Source organism: Oxyura jamaicensis, chromosome 1, assembly GCF_011077185.1.
Source record: "Oxyura jamaicensis isolate SHBP4307 breed ruddy duck chromosome 1, BPBGC_Ojam_1.0, whole genome shotgun sequence".
Lineage (NCBI taxonomy): Eukaryota > Metazoa > Chordata > Aves > Anseriformes > Anatidae > Oxyura > Oxyura jamaicensis.
The window spans coordinates 83891490-83914966 of NC_048893.1; the positions used below are offsets into that span (position 1 = coordinate 83891490).

General features: G+C 46.5%; 1 protein-coding gene across 2 annotated transcripts; it reads right to left on the reverse strand.

Moving 5' to 3' along the window:
- Nucleotides 1–138: 138 nt before the first annotated feature.
- TMEM39A (transmembrane protein 39A) lies at nucleotides 139–20024 on the reverse strand. Of its 2 annotated transcripts, none has more exons than XM_035314801.1 (9): nucleotides 19684–20024; nucleotides 8790–8980; nucleotides 7218–7440; nucleotides 5707–5790; nucleotides 4303–4445; nucleotides 3466–3814; nucleotides 2474–2661; nucleotides 1819–1939; nucleotides 139–1319 (listed from the first exon to the last, which is right to left on the reverse strand). In XM_035314801.1, the coding sequence occupies exons 2-9, from the start codon at nucleotides 8900–8902 to the stop codon at nucleotides 1086–1088; spliced, it is 1455 nt and encodes a 484-aa protein (XP_035170692.1). In that variant the 5' UTR covers nucleotides 8903–8980; nucleotides 19684–20024; the 3' UTR covers nucleotides 139–1085. The 2 variants fall into 2 exon arrangements, with proteins under 2 accessions (XP_035170692.1, XP_035170693.1); XM_035314802.1 differs by lacking the exon at nucleotides 19684–20024 and adding an exon at nucleotides 18452–19082.
- Between the last annotated feature and the right edge of the window lie 3453 nt (nucleotides 20025–23477).

The window sequence follows — 23477 nt, forward strand, 5'->3', positions numbered from 1 at the left end:
ATTAATGATATGGTTGATAATTTCATCTTCAATTCCTTTGTGATATTACCACAAATGTTATTAGATTCTACTGTAGTTCAACTTTATGAAGAACAGTGTTTAAAAGAAAATTTTCCTCTACTATTAATAACTTATTAAAAATGCTCAAAATACCTGAGAGTGAAACACTGCTGAAATGCATTGTGTGGCGATAGGGGATTTGATTAGTGTGTGACAAGAAGAAATTTCTTCTAGGAACATTGAAGGAAATGTCTGAATCTTCCCTAATTTAGTGCAGTTACTCAAGGGCAAGGAGGTGGTGTTAAAAAATGATCAGTTCCAATCCTGTTAAATTAAGCTATTTCAAATCCCTTTCTAAATGATATACTACCTTAAAATTCCAAGATTTAGTTCATTTTCTGGGAGGAATGAGGAAGCTTAAGTTGCTAGGTAGAGGGATAGAAGCTAAAGCAAAGGGCTTATTTAAAAATACAAACAACGAAAAACATGTATTCTGCTAGCTCTGGGAAGAAAAGGGCACTGAAAGCTGGAGCTGACTGACAGTAATTTAGTCTGTTTTTCAGCACATTGCCTCTTCCCTTTCTCTAATTGGTTTAACTAGTGCAAGGCTTCCCTGGCAGTGAGGTTGCTAGGTAAACTGCTCGTACTGGTGAGAGGCCTCCCTGTTTCCTTTTTCCCATAGCTATTCGCTTACTGAAGCTTTAGAGAAGACCAGTTCCTAATTAACAGCAGTTCCACCCCCACAGCGTGCAATAGCAAGGCAATTGTGTGAGCAAAGCAGACACAGTGACCACACACACAAACAATCCTGTTGCTTCACATAGATATATGTATGGGTATAGATATACGGTATATACACACTGATTTTTTTATATATATAAAATAACACCTTGTTTATAAAGCGACATTTAATTGCCACCAGTTCCCTTCCCACCCCACAAAAACAACAGTATACAAAATATAAAATATTTTAAATATTTATAAACGCCGCAAGAAAAAAATAGAACTGTACGAAAATATTTTTTTCTGAGGTTCCCTCCCTGCCCAGTGGCACAGGAAGGGGAAGGGGTACACGTTTGGCAGGCCTAGTGTGCCTTCAGTCCATAGTTGTTGAGTGGATAGGAATATGCCCTGCCTAATACTATCCGGTCCCGGAGGAGCTTAAATAAGACATAGTAATTGCAGAAAAGGATGAGGGCCATGGAGAGCGTATGGTTCCACTTCTCTGAGCGCAGCAGGGAGTAGAGCTGGTAGCAGACCACGCTGCCTTCGATGAGAATCAGCAGGTTGAGCAGCCGTAATGGACGGTGAAAAAGGAACTGCAGAGGAACAGGTAAAAAGCACAAATTTCTGTAATTTTTGCAACGTTAGCGGGGAGGGGTGCGTGCGTAATAGCGTCTGGTGCCACTGAGCTAGACAGAAGAAACATTTGCACTCCAGCCAGCACTAGCTGCTACTTAGGGAAAGCAGCAAAAGAAGTGAGGCATGTGACGTGTCATCTTCCCTGAGAAGGGGAGGACTGGTGAAATAACCAGCTGACATGCTTTCCCATTTCCCTAGATGTTCTGTTAACTAGAACCTCTTAAGAATACGCTAATGCCTGCTAAGAGTGCTGTATCACCACGATGAGAAAAGCACTGACGAGGCAGCCATTACTTCCCTTCTGATACTGCGGTGGGAAATCTCTTCTGCTGAGAACAGGCACTTTGTTTAACAGCAACAGAGTGCTGTCCGGCCTCATACTCTGTTCTGCTGCAGCTAGGTTTAAGCTTCTCCTCCCTCCCACCACCACCACACGCCAAGAGAAGAGATACTTGCATAAAAGCGGGCATGGGACACGTCTGAAGGCACTGCTACATTGTAAGGCCCAACCGCTTTATACAGGCATCGGCTACGTCGCACCAGTACTCCTTGTGGCCATATTGTGTTTTCTGACCAGCTGCAGGGAAAGAATGCCAGTGTTAGCATGGGAGAGACAGCAGTGAGGAGGACACACTCAACTCACTAAAGAGGGGTTCACAGCAAGGGCTGGCATCTTGAAAAATGCCAAAGCTTCTGCTACGGGGATGTGTCTCAGCTTCTGTCGGAACAACACGGAGGTGAGGATATGACAAGCTCACCAGGACTCAGACTGAGCAGTGAATAAATGGCTCCCCATGCAAGAACCTAGCCTACTACATTGGAGGGGGGCACCCCAGCCTCTGTGCAAGCTACTGTTCCACTGGCCAAGAGGAATTATTACGTTTGTTTCTGGGAAGGAACCAGCACTTGACCAGAGGAACTTGGACAGCTTTCTAGATCAGGTGTTTCTGTTTCTTGTGAACAGAAAGATCAGCAGAGTTGTGTCTGCGATCCATGGCACTAGGGGGAGTGGAAAAGCTTGCTAAGTAGGTATGTATCAGCAGTGTTGTAGCTACTGGAATGTCTTAGCCCCTTGCCGGGCACACCGACCCCTTCCCATCCCCACACTTACATATGCTGTGGAGCGTTGCTGTAGGAACCATGTTCTAGTTTCTGCCACTTGCCGAGGTGGGCAGCTGATCTGTGGAGCAGGTCGCAATACTTGGGAGGCAGCAGCTGAGTGGTGAGCATGACAAAGGCATTGATCCACACCATGATGAGGTGCTCACAAGACCATCGCATGTCGTAGTACTGGGTGCTCTGCAAAGAGAGCAGACAAGAGCTTGGCACTGCTGTCACTAAGCAGAGGAGGGAATAACAAGGGACATACTGCGTGTGCATCCAGCAGACCCACACCACACATTACAGGCATGCGCTTTTGGACCAGTGATTTCAGAGGGTTACAGCTTAGGAAATGCTCAAGGCTCCCTTCTCCTTGACCCGAAGGAGAAAGGGCAGGGATATGATGCTGCAGCTTGGTGCCTCTCCTCCTCCAGCAGCAGGTAACAGGAGGGTTTGCTTTCCACAGAGCTGCCTCAGGAGCACCAGGACTGCTGCGTGGATTGTGGAGCCCTACCCGTTTCATTACGCCAACTAGAGCTCATTTGCATTAGAAAAAGACAAAAAATATAACCCCCACATCGACAAGGGGTTCTTGGATTTAGGTTCCCAGACATCCTAGTTGGCTGTTTTCTAGCAGGCTAAACACCAAAGCCTCTGATCCAAGCATTCGAAACCCAGGACGTTGGATCTGAGACAAGTAACAACAAGTGCCCTTTTCTAGGAAGAACACAGCTATTCATCTGCCTAGGACAGGGGGCGGGAGAAGGGGAGTTAGTAAGTGGGGTGATGGGACTAGAGGTGCATCACATTTATGGCAATACCTATCCGCCAACCAGGAGCAGTACTAGTGCACTCCGGATGCAGCCATGCTCCGCTATCCGGGCTGCCAAAGGGGAGACAGAGAAAAGGGGAATTAACCAGGAATCTGGCCTGGCAGCAATTCACACAACATTCAGAAGGAGGCGGCGGGCAGGGGCGCAGAGAAAACCAGGCAAGAGCTACCTTTACAAAACACAGTGGCAGGAAGGCCACATAGTAGGCACTGAAGAGAGAGTTGAAGAGAACTTCCTTGATCCTGCGGTTGAAGTCTGCTTTTAGGCACTCCACCTCGTTGCGGATGAGATCTGGGGAAAGGGGGCAGCTGTGGGTAGGGATAGATGTAGGATTATTGAACTGTTCTCTCAAGGATTCCCACAGAAGTGAGAGGAAATCTTTGGGTTTGACCAGGCTGCTGACAGCTGAAGCCCCATCATCCACCATCTGATCCTGTACCAAGTAACCACAGTCCGCAGGTAGGGGCTGTGCTCTGCTGTCCTGGTGGAAGCAGCACAGAGGAACGTAGACACCAAACCTGCAGGGAGAAAAGGAAGAAAGACGGGATGAAATGACAGCCAACCCAACATGAATCAGCATCCACCTTCTCTACAAATGTTGGCCCTTATGAGAGGGACACCACATAAGAACCCTCATTCCTGAAGCCAGTGGCCAACTCTTCTTCCCCCAAGAGGCTCAATGCTGGAGCCTTAAAAATGCTGGAGCCTTGAAAACTGCAGAGATGTTCCTTTAAACCCTATCCGTGGAACCTGTCATCCCAGTGGAAATAGCAAGTAGCACCCTGCAGGCAATTTGCTTCAAAGGGTCAGCACCACCTCCCCACATCATCCCCTAGCCGTTCCCACTTCCCCTGTATTCGTAAGATGAGGCTTTTTTTTTTTTTTTTGTCTGCCCGTGTCTTGGGGGCAGATTATAGCCAACAGCTCGGGTTCCCACAGGAGCTCATGCCACCCCTAGGCAGCTATGCTCCCCCCTGCCCTACAGGTGCGAGGTGTTGTTACTCACGGGTAGCCCAGGAAGAGAAGATTGAGAACAGAATGGCTGCGGAAGAGGTTGACCAGAGTCCAGCAGAGCACCCATCCACAGAGGGTGAGCAGCACCAAGCGCACCATGTAGTGAATCACTGACGTTGCGCCCACCTGAGAAGCCTGCAAATAGAGAAGAAACGTTCAGCAGCCCTGTGCCATGTGTGCTAGGACATGAGCACAGGGGGGTGCCTGTGGAGGAGGAGCAGGAAGAAAGTGCCATGAGGCACTGGATGAGGGATGACTGCCCTCTTCCTCCAAGAAGAGGAAGCCTGACTCTCTTACAAAGGTGAAACTAATTGATGTCATGTCTGGGAGAATCCACAAGATCCACAAAATAGCACAAGTTCTAGGGCATGGTTAAAATAGGGCCCTGACAATTCTCAGGTGAGGGAAGAGAAGATGTTGCACTTTGGCAATCCCCAAACTAGGATTTCCACCATTCTCCTCTACTGCATGTACAGGCTACAAGTCTAGTGAGGAGGTACCACCTTCTAAAGGACAGCAAGGAAGCTTGGTCCAGTCTTCAAAGGAGAGAAGGCAAACTGAACTACGGAAAGATTCTTAGTGATTATAGCCACTAGTTGGGATGTGCAAGAACCTGCGTGGAAGGTTTCAAAGCAGAAATTTCAGTCTGTGGAAGGTTTTATGGAGGATGGTAACAAAAATGAACATGGTAGGAATCGGAGATGGAAGAACTGGGAATCCATTTTCTCTATTCACCTGTTCAACAGCACTTAACTGTTGGGAGTTTTTGTTCTTAAAACCTGTTGCTTAATCTGGAGTAGTATTAACTGTTTCAGTGGAGAGAACTTCCATTTTCCTCCAAAGAACTTTTCCCAAACATATACTTGGTGTGGTTCTGCTCCCACAAAGACTGAGAGCGTCTCAAAATATAAGCTCACACAACCACAGCATAAGAGTTATGAGTAACCAGGACAAGGAAAAGCAGTTCTAAAAGCTATTCCTATTTCACTTCAGTATACGCAGACATCCTCCTTCTGACACTTCCCCTCTCATCTCCTGTTCACTTTTCTAGTCTTGGCTAGCCTCCCTGTTTGCCTTTCTGCTACCTGACTTGCAGTTCTCTCAGCCACTTCCCTGACATGAGACAGTAAGCTACAGTAATGTGTCTGCAGGGATAGAGAAGCAGCTGGGATCATTTCATCCCGTAGCTGCAAAGACAGCAGAGCTACCCACTACTGCAGGACATGAATGGGCCCAAAAAAGACCCCAGTCCCCCAGAATCTTAGTCTTTCACACCCAGACTTGTTCTGGAGGAAGAAACGCTCCAGCTACCCAACTCTCAGAACTTTCTAAGACTGTGGATGGCCATGCTCTGCAGCCAGTCCTACGGGCAGGAGAGGGAACACTGAAAGGTTACCTCAGAGATGAGGGCCCACACCAGCCTCCGTGCCAGCATCACTGTGATGAACGCCGCCAGGTGGTAGTCAATGAGGTGGAAATTCTAAAGGAGGAAAGAGAAAAGGTCTTCACCAGGGGAATGGACTCCAAAACCACCCAGCTGGGGTGGGACTGGAAAGCTGGCTGCTGAGAGCATTAGGATCGCATGTGGGCATTTCCCCAAATCTCTCTATTAGGGGTGGGAGAGAAGGGAAAAAAAAACAAGTAACACAGGAACATCTCCACAATTAAGGTCTTCGCCACATTCCTTCCCATGGAGGAATTTCTACTAAAAGAAGAAACAAAAATAACAGTGAAAAAAAAAGCCACCCTTCAAGGCAGGTATTTCTGGGGTCAAAGAGCACTCTGGGACCAGGATCCTACTGTGGAGAACAGTCTGCAGGTTCTTGAGGGAAAAGCCACCAACCACCACAACAAGGGCAGCCAAACCTGAGCCTGGAGTCCTGCATACCAGCTCACTTTAGCCTTTGGTCTCAGAAACGGGCTGCAGTGACCATTAGTACTTCCCGATGATCAAGTTGATGTGGGAAATGCTGTCTTCATAGACCATAGATCTGTACTGGAAATTAATGTTGGTTCTGGCTGCATGAAGTTAGATAGAGCTCTTGGACCCCCCCCTTTTTTATTTTTTTTATTTTTTTTATATATGAAGCTGTGTTCTAGCTAGAACAGTCAGCAGAGTGAATACTGCTGTCTAGAACCTGAAGGATGTTTGGGAAAATAAGAATACTCGACTTCTAGGAGCAAACATAAGTCGATGGTATGTTTTCAGGTAGGGAGTCCAGAACAGAAAGGTTCTTCAAAGAAAGCTGTGCCCAGCACTGGGTAGCAGCATTTGAAACTAATAGCTGGATAACTAGAACACTAGCACCACCTGTTGGTATAGTTACCCAAGGAACTGCCTCATGCTTCAAGGACACCATAGAGGTTTCAGAAGCTATCTTCATGTAGACAAGGTTTGCTGGCTCAGGTCCAGGTCACTGCCAGGTTGCACAGCTTATTGGGCCAGGATCACTGAAGGCTGGATGGCCTTCATAAGGTGAGGACCTGACTCCCCTCTCTAACTCCTCTGCTGTTGACCTGTTGGGAGATACTATCTTAAAATTCCATCACCCTTTCTCTTAAGCTCTGTTGTTTCCTCTGGGAGGAGGCACCCACAACAACAGGCAGGCTTCTGTAGGTTCATCTCCATTTCAGAACCTAGTGGCTAGCTTGGCCATGCAAGTGCCTACAATAAATTTCTTCTGAAGAAGCCCTGCTGACACCTCTCTCTCTCTCTCTCTCATCTTCTACCTATTTTTTCCCCCTATAAAATGAGGGATGACATGGGCCTAGTTGGTTGGGGCATATGCAAAGTTTCCTTCACCCCCTTGTATCAAAGGCTTGGTGACTCTTGAGCTGAAGAAGCATGAAAAGAAGCTGTGTAATGACAAAGCACAAGTGATGGATGGCATTTTCTGGGGAACTCACCAGTGACGTGCAGGAAGCAGGGTGATTGTACGGGTACCACCAGACAGTCTTGTAGATGTTGATGTACTGAATGAAGAGGGCTACCAGCAGGTAGATGAAGAACAGGAATTCAAAGAGCAGGCTCCCGTCTAAAGGTAGTTCAGGGATCCGGCAGTGACGCACAGGCTCTGGAGTAATCAGCGCTGTGATCGGAGGTGCGGAGAGGCTGATGGCACTACCATTCCTAGAGCAGACAGACACCACTCACTTGGTAAACATTCTACATTGTCTCCACTGTTTTCCAGGACAGGGAGTGCTTAGGGTTTTGATTTTGGGACTAGGCATTGCTGGAGTACAGACGGTATCAGTCTTGCATTCATACTACTGGCGCAAGACTGGTAGTGAGCTTTGTCTTCCTCTTAACACAACAAAACCCTTATCCAATGTTTTCTGCACACAACTGATAGATTGGTCTACCAGAGGTGCTGTGACTGCCCAGCTGTATTTCAGGCAAGTTGCAGAGGGAAGACCAAAGGTACAATGAGGAAGAAAACTTCAAGCAAAACCATGAAGGACTCTGTGCCTGACTGAGCACTGAACGTTGGCTCCTTCTGCTCACCCCTGAGATGCTGCAGTAGCATCCAGTTTGCCCCAGGACAGAAGTACACAGCCTCTTTCTCCAGTACTGCAAAGTGCCCATCACCCTCCTGGGCACAGCTCCTCTCTTAAAGAGAGGTAACTAAAAACAGAATGGAGGAGTTCAGCCACTGCCTCGAGGCTGACCTCTCAAGTGCCTTCACACTTCTAACCTATCCTTCAAAGGAGGCTAGGACAATTAAAAGCTCTTGCAGACTATACTGGTGGAGAAAATTCAAATGTAAATTATGCTGTCTGAAACTGAGATAAGCAACACTCCCCTAGGACCTTTCCAGCACTGGCACCATGGTCTCAACAGTCACCTCTTCCTCAAGTATCTAAGACTGCCATCCATCTACCTACTGACTCCTGAGAAGTCCTAAATGCCAAAGCTAAATGGCTTCGATCTCTCTACTTTGTAAGGATGACCCTGTCTCACGTAGATCGGGGCCTCAACAAGCAGCAAGTGGTTTCTCTAGCCTGCTGACTTCTGTAGGGGAGGAACCAATACTGGGCCCGTTTAGCCTTATGCTAAACGCAGAGCTATAAATGTCGCCGTGTGTTCCTTTTTCAAGCCCCAACTTCCCCAGAACATGGAGATTAGTTTTGTCTACCGTTTCATGTGGATCCAACAGTGCTAAAAAAGCATATAGACATCCTCCTGCCCTTTCTATCATGCAGAGGAGGACTCACAGCTGAGCTCTGACATGTCGCAGTAATTTCCTGTGGTATTGCAGGCAACCGAGTAATAGAGACAAAGACTCGTAATCTGCCAGGATTCGCTGCTCTGCAAACTGCTGCAGGGAAAGACAAAACAAGTACTGTGCGACCGCAGCCCCACTTCCACGAGCTTCCCCATAGGGCAGATTTTAACCATTGAGCAGAGTTCAGAGTGCGTAGTCCTAGCTTTTAACATCCTAGCCACAGGTGTCTCGACAATCCTACCTTTGTCCTCACCTGTTTCTCAAACCAGTACCGTTTCCGCAGCTCCCACCAACCAGAGTCTGGAGAGAAGGCAAAGCTGAACGGCTTAGCTGCTGCCGGCTGGGTCCCCTCCTTCCACCGGGCATGACCAGGAACCAGTCCGCTTCCAGTGCCTCCAGCAGGCTGTGCCCTGTGACCCAGACAATCCTGATGCCTTCCCAGGTCTGCAAAGGAAGCAGAAACATCACTTAAGCTGCAAACTACTAGCATGGGTAGTTTGACAAGGGTCACGCCCCAGCCAAATGAGTTCATGCAAAAGGAAGCCACACAAGCAGGCAGGACCTTGTCGTAAAGCTGGGACACCCGTCACCACTCCAGAACACCGTGCCATTGCAACGGCACCAGATCAGTGCCTGCCTGCATGCACAGAACAGGCTCCATTGACACCGTGCCTTTAAACAGGGTCTGCTTCAATCAACTACCAATGACCTGTAGCAATTCCTGTTGGCTGGGAAGCTCTACCGAGCATCTCCAGGGCTGGAGGTGGCACAGCAGCAAGCAAGTATGGGAAGAACCCTCTCTCTGCTCTGCTCTAAGTAGCTGCTGGAGCTTTGCAGGTCTTTCTGACCATCCAACGTATCACTTGATAGGGTGTGATGCTAGTAGGCAATTTGGACCCCCTCTGCTGGGGCACAAAACAGCCAGCCCTAATAGGTCTCCATGAAGGCTTAGCAAAGCATTTAATTGCACGGTTCAGTTCCCTTTTGTGCTAAGAAAGCCTGACTGACATGATAGTAGGAGGGCCATTTAAAAGCAGTTCTAGCTAGCAGTAGTGCAGCAAAACTCATATGTATGTGTGCACTTAGAATGCATGGATAGGCAACCACTTATCCCAGCCTTTTTTTTTTTTTAATTAGAAACTAAGCCTGTAAATATTTATTTTAAATGAAGCATTTAAATCCATCAGTTTCTTAAAATGAACTGTATGAGAGAGACCGGGCAACTCAGAATATCAGGAAGATGGATTGTCTGGCAAGGACTTTACCAATTCCCATATACTTTTGCATTTATTTTATTGATCTCACCCGTGGCGCTATAAGGATTTCAGCAGTCATGTAAGTTTCTGATGGCTACCAGACTTGTATAAAGGAGGAACAGGTTAAATTTAAGCACAAATCCTGGAAGCCATTCCTAGTGAGCATGCTGGACACACAGAATCAAGACAGAGAGGGCACCTCATGACAAGCACGTCGTTGTGTCTGCATTTCTGGAGACTACTCAGGTGCCCTTGTGGCAAAACATCATAGGATCCATTCCCACCTTCTGGGAAACTCTGGATCCAGCTTTGAAATTTACAGGTGGGACCTAACATCTGCTTAAAATTCAGTTATCACCTCCTTTAAAAAATCTTGAGTAATCATGGCTGGCAGAAATGCCAGGAAGTTTGCTGAATGAGTCCTGTCACTGTCACCATGAACAGCGTGTGCAGGAGAGCTATTCCAAAAGGAAAACAAACAAACAAACAAAAATCCCACCTCCCCCAGAGAATTTCCTTTTGTTTTCAGGTTTCCCAAGCTTCATCTCTACTCCAATAGCCAATTATCAAAGTTCCATCAAAAAAAAACCAACAGATAAGGTGTTACTAAATATGAATGCTTTGCACATACCCACATGAAGGTCACTTGCAAAAAAAAAAAAAAAAAAAAGTAAAACAGAGGTTCTGGAGAAAAAAATGGCATTGTGAAATTGCACAAAAGGGGAGAGTAAACACTGGACAGTTTGGGTTTGAAGGAAGATAATGTATTTTGGCAGGCTTTGAAACGCTCATTTTAATTCCGAAGAAGACACAACAGAGAACTGAGTACTACTTTACCTTTCTAGTCAATAACTTAAAGCTTACAAAGAACCTTCTTTAGGATGTTCTAGAGTTTTAATTTCAGGCATTAAATATAAGCAGAAGAAAATTCCCCTGCATGCACAAGATGAGCAGGGGCAGCAACAGACAACGCAGAACTCATTTAGGGCATCCAGATACTTCATGTAAGTAGCTAAGGAGAAAATAAATAAATAAAAAGAGCAACTTTCAAAGCTATATGAAGCCAAATTAAAATCTTACAGGAACGGTGGAAGCTAAAACAATTGATCTAATCCAGCCTACGGGATATTTATGATAACGGATGGAATAGCCCTACGTTGGTGTTCGAACCAGAGGTATTAGAGTTAGTGGAAGGTGTTTTTATGCCACGTTCAACAATTCATGTAAATAATTCAACAGCTCTCATTCATACTATCCCCATTAGTATGCTTCACATGCTTACCAACGTAAACACTTGGACACCGAGTAATCAAACTCCCACCCGCTGGTTTTGCAACCCAGTAAAATGCTAGTTTCTACCAGCAAAATTGAATGCCTGTAGGAAAGAGCCCTCGTTAATGTCAGTGCACCGTATCATAAATGCACTTGAATAATTCCTTTCACATTGATCCATGAACATAAAGACTGGGCTAATGCATGAGCGCAGTTATTCGAGCCACACTTTAAATAGCCTGACTTTGCTAGGGTCTGATCAATTTAGGAAGGTGTCTGTTAGAGCAAAATCTGCCCAGTAAATATTTCTTTTTTTTTTGTTTTGTAAAACTAGGCACACCGAAACAAAGCTCCCTAGACCAAGTTAAACAACGTGTTACGATTAGAGATGAGTTTGCCTCCAAGCTTGCGTTTTTGGCTTTGAACCAATCCACAGCCCTCCTTTTCGAGGAGGGAAGACACGGGGAAAAGAAGTTTTTATGGTTTTCAATTATTAAATTAAGGCGTGATGCGACTGTGAAATTTATGCATAATAAAGCATCCATGACCTCTTACTCCAATAGATAAGTTTCCTGCATGCATCCAAGTCATTACAAGTTCTCATGAAGACCCACACAGTGAGACGGCAGTCCTACCAGACTCCTTTCTCTGACTGTAAGGTCCCCACCCCGTAGCTACCCATCAGCACTCACTTTATATACAGTTTCAGGCACAGAAAGCGAGTGACGGTAGATAAGAGCTTTTCCTGTAAGACTCTTTAGTCCATCGATTTGATTCCACATTGTTCTTCCCAGTTCACCTTAATTTCCCTTCAAATGATGTCATGTCATATATATGTAGAGCCTTCATTTTGAACATCCCCAGAACAGGAGCTGCCCAGCTCCTGAGATCTCTCTAAGGCAGACGTGGGTACCACAAATATGTACATGAAAGATTTGGGGGGAAATCTGGCTCAGGCCAGCGGGCCTGTCCACATATGTGGAAAGAAAACGGCTATCGACTGCTTTGAGTCCTAGAGGGACTGCTCCCTTCAAGCCACACCGATGAAGAGCAAGGCAGATGAGTTATCCAGCAGTTCAGAGGTGAAAGAGCAGAGCCCTCCCTGCTCCCCAGGGCCCATCACTCGGTCATATTCCTGCATCAGCAGCTGTCCAAACAGTACTTACAAGGGACAAACCAGAAGAGAGTCAGTGACTCATCAGAACGAAAAATCTGCCTCGCTCCCCATCTCTTTGCTGGAAACACTGTAACACGTAGCCAGTTATTTTGATGGCGTTAATGCTTTTTAATTGGAGAAAACTCCCAGCCTCCAATCCTCATGGGAAGGCCTGAGAACTGTCAGAGCTTCAAAAAAAAAAACTCGAGGCTTTCCTTAGCTCCACAAGTCCTACAACCAGATGCTCTCAAGAGCAGAAAGAGAAATGTGGTCACCCTCGCTTGAAGCAACGCAGCCTGAAAAGACCACAGGTCTCTCCACCTTGATCCAAGCGGTCTGCACCGTGCCTAAGAAGCATGTTACACCTTGGGGTGAAGCACTCCAACGCCCCTGTGGCTGTGAGCAAGGAAGGCTTTCAGCATCACTGCTGGAGCTCCCTCGCCGTGGCAAATAGCACCGCACACCTCCAGGGTGCTCCTGCATGGGGGTGTCTGACAGTGCTGCCAGCCCTACGGCGCGCCTGCCGCCGCCACTGGGAGCACCGACTTCTGCATTGTTCCTCTTCAGAGGCGCCTGTCCTGAAAATGAAACCAAAGGACGGCCTGAATGAGCCGTGAGGCTCGTTTCTAGCCTACGAAGGCACAGGACCATTTAGGCTCCTGCCTCACCAGGGTCTGCTTGAAAGCCTTTGTCCCTGCACTACTGCAGAGCAGCACGGCCAGTACTGTAAACTTTGGAGGCTACCAGTGTCCATAAGCCACCCACAGGTGACAACAACTCTCTGTCCCAGACAGTGGCTTATTTATAAAAGCTTGTTTGCAAGGCTGCAAAGACAGTTGCTAGCCCCTGGTGAAACCATTTCTGAAAGGATGGGAGGAGGAAACCAGGACAGGATTCTCTAACCACTAGGACTGAATACATACCATAACAATCATGACTTTTAGTTAGCAGACAAATAGCTCTTTCTCCTCGTTTCCCCCTGCCTCTCCAGTCAGTCTCCAAAGCTGAAACAACACATGTAAAAAGGTCTCTTGGGTTACAGAGATCCCCTCTTCAAGTAGCTGTGCCTGGTTAACCTAATCCCAAACTTGCATTTGTCCAACAATCCTAAAGCCTTCGCAAATTATTAGTGAATTCACATTGCATTCAAGTTTTCTTTGGAATTACCACGACTCCTAGTTATTATGGCTCATTTTTACATCCTCTTAGTGTGACAATTTTATTTCATTTTAGTTTTTGAATAAAAACATCTTGACAGATGGAAAAACTTAGACACAGAGCTGGCAACCTATTCACCCAACACACAGCAATCAATCAATAAATCAGTCAATAAATAAATAAAAATCAAGAACAGAGCCTAGGAACGGTAATGCCCGAGCCCACGCTTCAATCACGAGGCCACCTTGTCAGCGGCACCACATCTGCCACACCGAAGTCAAGATGCTGCAAAACTTCTGTCGAAGCACTAACCAGGTTCAGGCATGAAAAAGCATTTGGTTGTCGTGACGATTTCAGGAGGAAATAACCGATAAGTTATCAGATGGAAAGCCAAATATTTGGCTTCTGCAGAGGCCCCCCAGCGCTACGCAAACAGAACCTTTCAACCGGGGCTGGCTGGGGAGGCACACACCTGCCAGCTGGCCCAGAGCAGGGAGGCCAAACCGGTTAGGAGCAAGGTCTCTCAAGTCAGCACATTTTCCATGTCCTCACGCTGCAGCCAGCTCGCAGGAGCAGCAGGTTAAGAAGGAGACTCGGGACGGACTGATACAGAAGGCCCCTAAAGCAGAGGCAAGGGTCACGCTCCGGAAGCTGCGAGCCGGCCGGCCGAGAGCAGGGCTGTGAATCAGCGCCGTCAGGTGATGCACGAGCGAGGCCCATTTTTGCTCGGTGACTAAGAACCAAGAACCGCCCTTGCAATAACAAAACCAACCAGCGCGATCAAGTAAGCGTGGGCTTTTTTGATACAGCAGAGCTCTGGCTGAAAAGGATGAAGAGGATCCATCCATCAGTCCTCCACACACATGCCAAAAACGGCGGGTAGAAGCAGCAAGAAAAAGGAATGATTTCACAACCTGCATACATACTGCAGTGACTAGCTTCAGGCATCGTCAGTGACGCAGGCTACAGCTAGACAGAAAGACAAGGTGAAGGTAGCGCTTGCCGCTTGTAGCTGTCCCAGTACTTCAAATACCCACTGACAAAAACGGGAGCAGGAAAGTTTTCCAGGGAAAGCCTATCCGGGTTAGAGTGTGTGCAGTAAGCTCAGTTTAGATCACTTTGTGGACCTATTCTTCAAGAATGGAACGTGGATTTAAGTCCTCAGTAGTCTAGACCAAGAGAATTATCTGAGAGATTGAAAAGGCAATTTTTAGAAATGGACAGGGATTTCCAACCCAAACCCTACATTCCTTAGAAATCCCCTCAAATACCTTACTTCAGGGGGCGCGAGGAAGAGATTTCCAGAGGCATGCAGGAGACGAGTCCTATTCGGAATACAGATGAATTCAAGTCCTTGCAAATTGGACGAAAGAAGATGCACACACTAAGTGCTCTCAATGAACCGCTGGCTACAAGAGAGCAAGAACAAAGCTGCGATTCATGCAGTAATAAAATAATACCTCGTAACCATGTAATTACCCTGTGCAATTAAGTGCTGCAGGATGTCAAAGCAAACAGCTTACTAAGACTTTAATGAAAGACTACAATAATTTTATGAATGAAGACAAGTGAAATAATATTCAAAGCAAACAACAACAACAAAATAAAAAAAACACCATGGTCCTCAGGGCTGATCAGCTACAAGTGGCAAATAATACACTTCTCAGCAAGACAACTGTATCGCACAGTCAGCAAGATATTTTCTTTGGCCTCCTTCGATGTATACAGCAATAATCCCAGCCCAATGCTGGATTTTGGAATAAAGAAAGCATTTGCTTCTTATATGAAAGCAAGGCAGAATTTCAAAGTTGATATTTTCCAGCACCAGCTGGAAATGCAGTCCTTACTAGTTGGATCATGGTCTATTTCGTTCTTACAGTTCCCATGCTTCTCAATTGTATGGGGAAAAGGACAGCAATTCCCATCTCATACAGAGCTGGCAGGAATTACTAAACTAGACATATGGTTCTCAAAGGCAACTTGCATTGTCATCTGAAAGCTCCAGAGAGTTTAAGCTTCAGATCCAAAATAGGGTTTGGGCATGTAACACCACAAGTTTAAGCTCCAATTCCGCATGCCTATCACAGATAGAATCTAACGTTCGCTTTAGAAACCAGTTTCCTGTATTTTTTCTCCATAATAAATCAACTACTGGGAGGTCAACGGACTTACCAGGTATTTAGGCACTTCTAGTGTGTCACTGATGGGGAGGCGGATTAATATATGGCCAGCTTTGAGACTGGCTAACACTGCAGTACAAGGGATGCTGCTATTCAAAGCCTGGGAATTACCAAACAGCAAGGATGAGGTATTAGCAGACACCGCAGGCAACGCCACCAAGGCTGTCTGTTAATACAAGCCATCAACACACACTCTTAGGCACATCTTGCACCGAAGTCCCTCGCCAAGCACCGCACACCAGTGCAGCACTACCAAGATGCTGCCCTCTGTTATGCAGTGCCACACACAGCGACTGGAAAAAGGAAGGCAATTTTGGCTTTGGGCATGGAGATTTTCTTTTCTAGCTTATCTGGACAAACACACAGCAAAACAGACAACTCTGGGGGAGGAGGGTGGGTGGACTAACCAACTTTTGCCTTAAGAACCCACTTTTTAACGTTCAGCCAAGCAAGCCATCAAAAATCTGCATTTTCTTCCAAATCCTCACTGCATACACATGGTCTAATGGCACAAGCACAGGATTTCAAGCCGGGAACTCTGCTTTTTAATCTCTCCTCTTCAACTGACTTGCAGGGAAGTTGTTTTTACTGATTCAGGCCTCATTTCCTTATCCCAAAAGGGATAAACACTTGGGCAAGTATTTCTCCTCCCAGGGGGTCTCTGTATGTAGTAGTGAATATATTTTTATAGTATTATTTTAGAACTTTAGACAAGCTTTTTTTAAAACAAACAGAAGCAGCTTTCCTGCTGGTTTTGCTTCTCTGCCAACCCCTATGTTTAATTTAATGGAGATCAGCCACGATGACGAACCATGGGGAGTCACTATGATTTTTCTATTTTGTCCTCACACAGCTAAAAATAAGGCAAGCATCTGCCATCCGTAGCAATGAGTTTGAAGATATGGAGTAGAACACAAGAAAGAAACACTTTGCAAACTCATTTCACGTTTTTTTCTTAACAGCATCTAATGTAACTTTTACTGGTACTATGTACACATTGGCGTGCCTCCCTATACCCCATCAACATTCAGCGAGCAGATCCCACGGAGGCCCGGGGTCCTCTCTGCATTCAGATCAGTTGGGCATTTCTGGAGCCTTACCCCAAGTCATCGGACTGGAATTTGTACTAGAAAGCATCAGCGCAATAACGACTTAACACATCCCTGACACTGTGGAGAAGCGGAATTCTACATAAACCATAATTTGCAGAAATCATAATTCTGAAAATAAAACATAAGACACATAGGAGCATACAACAACTCCCCTCTGCTTCCATCTGAAATAACAAGTACGGGGAATATTTTATGCATATCACATGGCCCGGTCATGCAATTTCCCCACAGAACAGTAAGGATATTCGGATATTCAATTCAATTTCCATTACTGTGGTAGGCAGCACTCAGAACATCGCATGACCATTTGCAGAGCAACTAATCTAGCAAATCAGGAAAATAAAATAGGATACATTAATCCCTGACATAATTAATTATACCAAGACCAATATAGCAGTCTGAATTTGCATGCGTGCTTCCTTCGAAGTGTTTCTGGGCTCCAGAAGTCTATTGATAATTTTGCCTTAAACCAAACATTTCAAACCAGTCAGCACACATGGATGCTGCTGCACTGTGTTAGCCAGCACAGCTTTTCTGACCGGGTTGCATAATATTCACTTCCCACCAGAAGTCTCGTTTTCCGCTTGCAACATGTTCAGTCCAAAAAGTCAAAAAAAATTGTTGGAAATGACCCTGATATGAATACACCCCAAGAAGAATGGCAGGAAAACTTTCAGGCAAGTTTGTGACAGCTCATGAATGATTTGGCCAAGCCACACACAATTAGCGGTTTACCTCTAATTTTAAAAAAGCACCTGCTAGAAATTCTACTGCTTATCTAATTGTGATATGGCTAGAAAAAACGGAATAAAATTTCCACCACCACAAGAGCCCCAGTGTGGTTAGGTAACAACGAAGAGGAGAGTGCTAACTTCATGACACCACCCCTTACCATGAAAAGCCAAACTCTGCAGCCAGGAATACTCCAGCATACTGGAATACTGTGATAGTAAAGAAAAGGCATCACTGAAAGAAAAGGAAGGCTCACTGTTGTAATTTTGTATCTTACAGTTTCTTATGCATAAAATAGCACCACAGTATTATTGCTAAACTGTATCAGGTCTCCAACTGAATGGCAGTGCCAGAACAAAAATTGGGCCTCCAAAAGGAAAGCATGTATTAAATGGCAAAATATTGTGTTGTAGAGCTAAGTATGACAGATCGAGTAATACAAAGTCTAAAGATCCCAAGCATTTCAATAGATTCAGAAAACCTGATTGAATCCTCCTCTGTATTTCTCTGTCCATAAACACATCAGGACCTAAAATTTCATAACGAACAAACAAAAGAATGGTTGGAAATCAGAAGACTTTCTAAAACTAAGTTTTCTAATACAAAACAAATTCAACTAACTCTCTAAACAGAGAAGAATTGATTTTCACAACTGCTAAAAACACATTTCTCTTTGTATTGACAAAACCTGAAAACTAAAACTGAACCACATATTTGTAATATAACTGTCAGGAGGAAAGAAAATAAAGAAAACAAACAAACAAAACCCCTTTTCCCAGGATTTAATTATACTGAGGCACACAGAAAGCACTGAGACTGAGGAGTTGTATCGTCTCAGAATCACTACTATCTTGTTCCTTTGCCCCATATCCTTCTTCAGGAGCTCTAACACCTAAATTCTGGTAATGAGGTCTCAAATAACTGTGAGTAGGTCTGCCAAGAGACAGCCAGGAATGAGTCTGTGTACAGCAGGTACACAGACTCTCGCTGGTCTTAAAACGTGGAGTACACATTACAGTGGACACAGCTAACTGGCCAAGTTACACTACGTGAGCACCTCTGTCCCTCCAAATAAATCAGACCTGGATAGCGTTCCTACCCTACGTGCTGGATTGCACTGTGAAAACAGAGTCAAAGGTGGTTGAGAACAGAAACAAAGAGTGGCTGCATCCACCCCTGAAGAAGTCCCTGTCTGAGAAGGTGCAACAAGGACTTTCAGCATAGCTCACAGAGAGGTTGGCACTGCCTGGCCACCACTTTGGCGTCACTGGGCCCAGGTTTTACCAGCAGAACATCCTCAAGTGCGATGCCAAGCGCCCCAGCTGAAGGAGTCTGCGCTCCAGAGAGGCGGCTGGAAGGAGAAACAAGCATCAGAAACAAAGTCATGCCAGAACCAGAAGTGCCAAGAGGCAAGCAAAGAAGCAGACTATGGGTTAAGGGGCTGGTGTCCTGCTCTGCCCTCAACATCTGGTGAAACCAGACTTGAGCCATTCCAGTCCCATCCCTGTACCACTGAGTTCCTCTCACAGAAAATCCTTTCTAGTTAACAGACTCAAGCTGGTTACAGAGAGGATGCCTGGCCTCCAAAAGCTTTACAACTCACCACTGTGGAGTACAGACATCTTAATCTTTCACTTACAGCCACGACAGATGCCAGTGATGCTGGGTACCTGTTAATCACCACCAAAAAGCATGCACAAGAGTGATCATACATTGAACACAAAACTACCTGCGTTTCAGCTAAACATCCATGTATTAAAACGAACAGTGGAAGAGCTATCTCACGTAATAAGGCCTAGCTCCCACCCTACATCGTGGAGGATGACTGGTGCACCGTTTCCTTCGTAGCGCAAGCAGGGCCAGTGACAGAAATAGGCTCAGATGGTCATCCTGGGCACGACAGGTCTCCTGTGGCCGGTTACGCTTCCTCAGACCTCACAGGGGATCGCCTCGGTGCTTCGCCTCCCACGGGACACTGCTGTGTCACACCCCCCTCACAGGGCTCGCGACTTCAGGACAACACTTTGAAAGCCCAAAGCAAGCCCAACCGAGAGCCCTGTACGCCCAACCCTCCGTCCACCCTCCCACTTCCCCGCAGCGCGCCCAGACCTCAGTTTGGAGCCCAGACACAGCGCTTAGGCCTCGGGAAACGTCCAAAACGCAAACCCCGGGACCAACCACCTCAAGTTTTCATTAGAGAGAGGCAGAACAAACAAAAAAAACCCCACACACCCACCCCCTGGAGGGGCTTCACCTGCCGGGGAAGCCGCGGGGTACTCACACATCCAAGCACGGCTCGGACATCGGCCGGCAGCGGCGGCCCGGCGGCGCTGCCCCCTCACCCGCGGCGCCCCGGGCCGCCGAGGGGGGACGAAGAAGAGGAGGAGGAGGAAGACGAGGAGGAGGAGGCGGCGGCCGGGGGCACCCCGCGGGCTCGCCCCTCCTGCCGCCGTGCGGCCCCACCTCGCAGGGAAGGGAAGGGAAGGAGGGAAGGGAGGGGAAGCGGGCGGCCCGGCTCGGCTCGGCCCCGCACAGCGCCGCAGCTGCCCGGGAGACGTGGCAGGGAGTGAGGGCTGATGCTCTCATCACACGGCGACAGGCGGCGGCAGGCAGCAGGCACCGCGGCGGCCGGCGGCGGCGGCCGGCCCATGGAGGGCATGGCGCCGCGGGGGCGGGGCGGCAGCGCCGCGCCGCCATCTTAGGGGTGGCCGCAGCCCGGCCCGACGCTGCCCGCAGCCCTCATGGCAGCCCCTCGGTGCCCTCAGGGGGCTGGGAAGGGGAGCACAGCTGAGGGAGAAGTCGGGGGTTGGGGTGAGGGGGGTAAGGAAGGGGCAGAACTGGAAACAGAGCAACACAAGAAGCAAAGTAGGTCCCTCAGCCAGGGCACTCTCTGTCAAGTGATGCGCTGGGAGCCCCAAATCCACCCCTTCCTTCTTTCTGTACCTCAGTTTTCATTGCTGAGCATGGCATTAATGGGTAGGAAATGCCCCTTGTCCTGGCCATGCCCCTTCCCAGCTGCTCACCCACAGTGGCAGTGGGACAGAGCAGGAGAAAGTCTTGATGCTGTGTAAGCACTGCTTGGCGATGGCCAAAATATTGGTGTGTTCCCAACACCTTCGGCCACAAATTCAAAGAATGGCACTACATGGGCTTCCATGAAGAAAGCTAACTCCATCCCAGCCAGGCCCAATTCACCTTAACAGTTCAATTACCACACAAGTCAAATACAACAGAATGGAGTGAACCATGCAACTCAAAACTGGTGCTCAGCACTGCTGCCTCTTCAGTCTCATCCCTGGTTTTCTCCAAACCCGTGCATCATCTGCACCCTCACCAGACTCACTGAAGAGTCTTCAGGGAAGACACTCAGTTTGCTTTTTGCCGTGCCAAGTACCTTTTTGTTGATACAGGATCACAAGTAACAATAAATCCAGAAAGCTTGATGTTTTGCACCATGAGATGCCTAAATAAATAAATAAATAGAGTTCACTGATTCATTACAGACAGCAAGATCTATTTATCCCATGACTAATCACCAACAGTCTGACTGAATGGCTGCCAGTGCCGTCCTGGGAGGAGGTGTGCTGCAGGTGCCCAACTGGGGAAGACCTGGACTGCCCAAATACTGCAGAACTCAGGGCACCAACAGACCCAGCGAAGAGCCAACGCTGGGGAAACATCGAGCAGTATTTGCAGGAGCCACCAAGTGGCAGCAAACACTCAAAGGTTGGTGGTTGGTTAACATAAAACCAGCCAAAGACTTTCTTGAGCAGCATTCAGAACAGGACTTCTAGGCCAGCTTATAGATGTTATCCCACTCTCTACCCAATGATGTTCGTATTTTAAAAAAAATTATTTGGTATAAAATTTGCTATTTTTTAACTGTCAAAGTAAACACCATTCTTTTCTGTTCAGTAATTTGTGGCACACTTTTGAAAGGCAGAGTTGCGCTACAGCAGGATTTGGCCCAGAATTCTTGTCTGGTTGTCTACCTTACACAAGAGCCATTGACAAATCTGTGTGGGGATGCACTACCTAAAAGATTTACCCTGAGAACCCGGTAATTCAGGCTAGGTTTGTCTACAGTAAATGGCACATGGATGGCCTGAACGACAGCTCCCCCTCCCACCCTACCTCCTTTTCCTCCCTTCTGTTACACGTTTACAATGATGGTCTGGAAGGGAATCTGATTAAGTCTCATTTGCTTATTAGTGTGGCTGGGCTTGTTTCTGATACAAATTTCTCCCCCGTCATCCCCTGCCAACATAACAGGGTCCCTTAAGCATTCATTTTCCTCCCATAAGCAACATCTCCAAAAAACCTCTATGTATACGAATTAGACCACAGTTGCTGCATTCTCCATGGGCTGCATATGTCTGCCTCAGCTGCCTCACACCTCGAAGGTGCTTAGCCATCAGAAGCCACAGAAATAACCAGTGACATCCCAGTTCTACCAGCAGACCATGGCCACAGTCTTTGTGTCTGTACCTCTTAAATACATACCTTGTACTAGAAAATCTGCCAATGAGTTCTACTGTTCTTGATTAGCTGAAAAAGAAATCCAACCCAAAATGTACAAACTCCTCCAAAGTAAACTGTTCCTAGCCTCAGTTCTGTGAGACCTGAGGCCCCTGCTGCAACAGAAAACTGCTATTTATATAAAATATGTCCAGGAGATCTTAGCTCAGAGCCACACAGTACGGCATGGTAATGCAAGAAAGACAGGTCTGTGCTAATTTGTCAGGGAGGAAATTTCTTCTCAGCTTTAAATCTGAACATTAGTTTAAGTCTGGATACATGCAGAAGAATTTTATACCCACTATGCATTTTGACTCAATGATATAATGGATATATTAAAGTTAAGATACACTCCCTCCCCAGCTTACTATTTATTAATGGTCATGGATATAGAATTCAATTAAACGGTGTGGAGACTAGAGTGCCTCATCTTTCTTTCATGAAAAGTAGCAGCCCAGGAAAATTGCAGAATGAGGATTTATTCCCATCAATCCTTGGTAACTCCTTTTCAGATAATCCTTGCATTTATCTGTCAAGGTCTTTGTGGCCAGTCCATCTCTGAATACATCGGAGAGAACTGACAACATTTGGGTCCCTGCTCTCCCCCTGTTTGAAAGGAAACTGTTATCCAGCTTGAGCTAAGGCTACTAGCACTGAGGAATAAGGAATAACCACAGCCAGGCAGAGTGTGAAAGATGAGATTATCCCTGTTAAATTTTGTAAAATCTCCTTCACCAGTTTTAGCTGATCTTTGTATGGGACTTTATCATGCAAAACACCAGATTAGAGCCGTGAAGAGCCCAAGAAAGTACAGAGGCCCGTGTTCCAAAAGACCATTCCTCTCTGATTAGAAAAGAAGCCCCTCTTGCTAGAGGGACTTCTATGAATGCCAGACGGATTTCTGTAAAATACTCGCATAGAATGACCATTCCACCACTTTCCCCAGCAAACAACAGTGGTATAAAATTCAGACTTTGTATACTCTCAGTCAGTATCCAACATGATTTAGCCTGTCTTTACCTCTGTTTGTCTTTTTTTCCTAACTCTCATTTGCCTTCTGATATTTCAGGTTACTGACCTCACTTCTGCCATGCTTTGTCACTGTTTTCTTGCCATCTCTTAGATGACCTAAATCCTTCTATCAGTCACTCTCCATCCTGTTTCAAATCAATTTTCATGGATTTAACTCCTTCCTTTTTCATGGTACCATACATCCCCCCTACCCTTTTATTCCAGGGCTATTGCCTCACAATCTGTGGAACATAAATGGGTGTGACCCGGAATGGGAGATCACACCCATTTAAACTGTAAATTGCAATTTATAAATTGACAGTGGGATACAGCCATTATTTAATTCAGTGCGTCAAAGCCTAGCCTCAGTGATGTAACTGCCGTCTTGTGTAGGCATATCCAGACAAGGTTGGATGGACCTTGTCCATCCACTACCACTATCAGTGTAGATGTAGAAACACGAAATTCATCACGAACCAGTTATTTGAATGCCCACCTGTTACTGGTATGACTTAAAAAGCCCATTCTAAACTCCTTGCTACTGTT

Excerpts from the sequence above, each read along its gene's own strand:
- TMEM39A (XM_035314801.1), bottom strand. The coding sequence starts at position 8,902 with ATGCCCGGTGGAAGGAGGGGACCCAGCCGGCAGCAGCTAAGCCGTTCA. Across the intron at positions 3,815-4,302 it reads CTTCTCTTCCTGGGCTACCC|GTTTGGTGTCTACGTTCCTC; the intron begins GTGAGTAACAAC and ends TTCTCCCTGCAG. Across the intron at positions 1,940-2,473 it reads AGCAACGCTCCACAGCATAT|CTGGTCAGAAAACACAATAT; the intron begins GTAAGTGTGGGG and ends CTTTCCCTGCAG.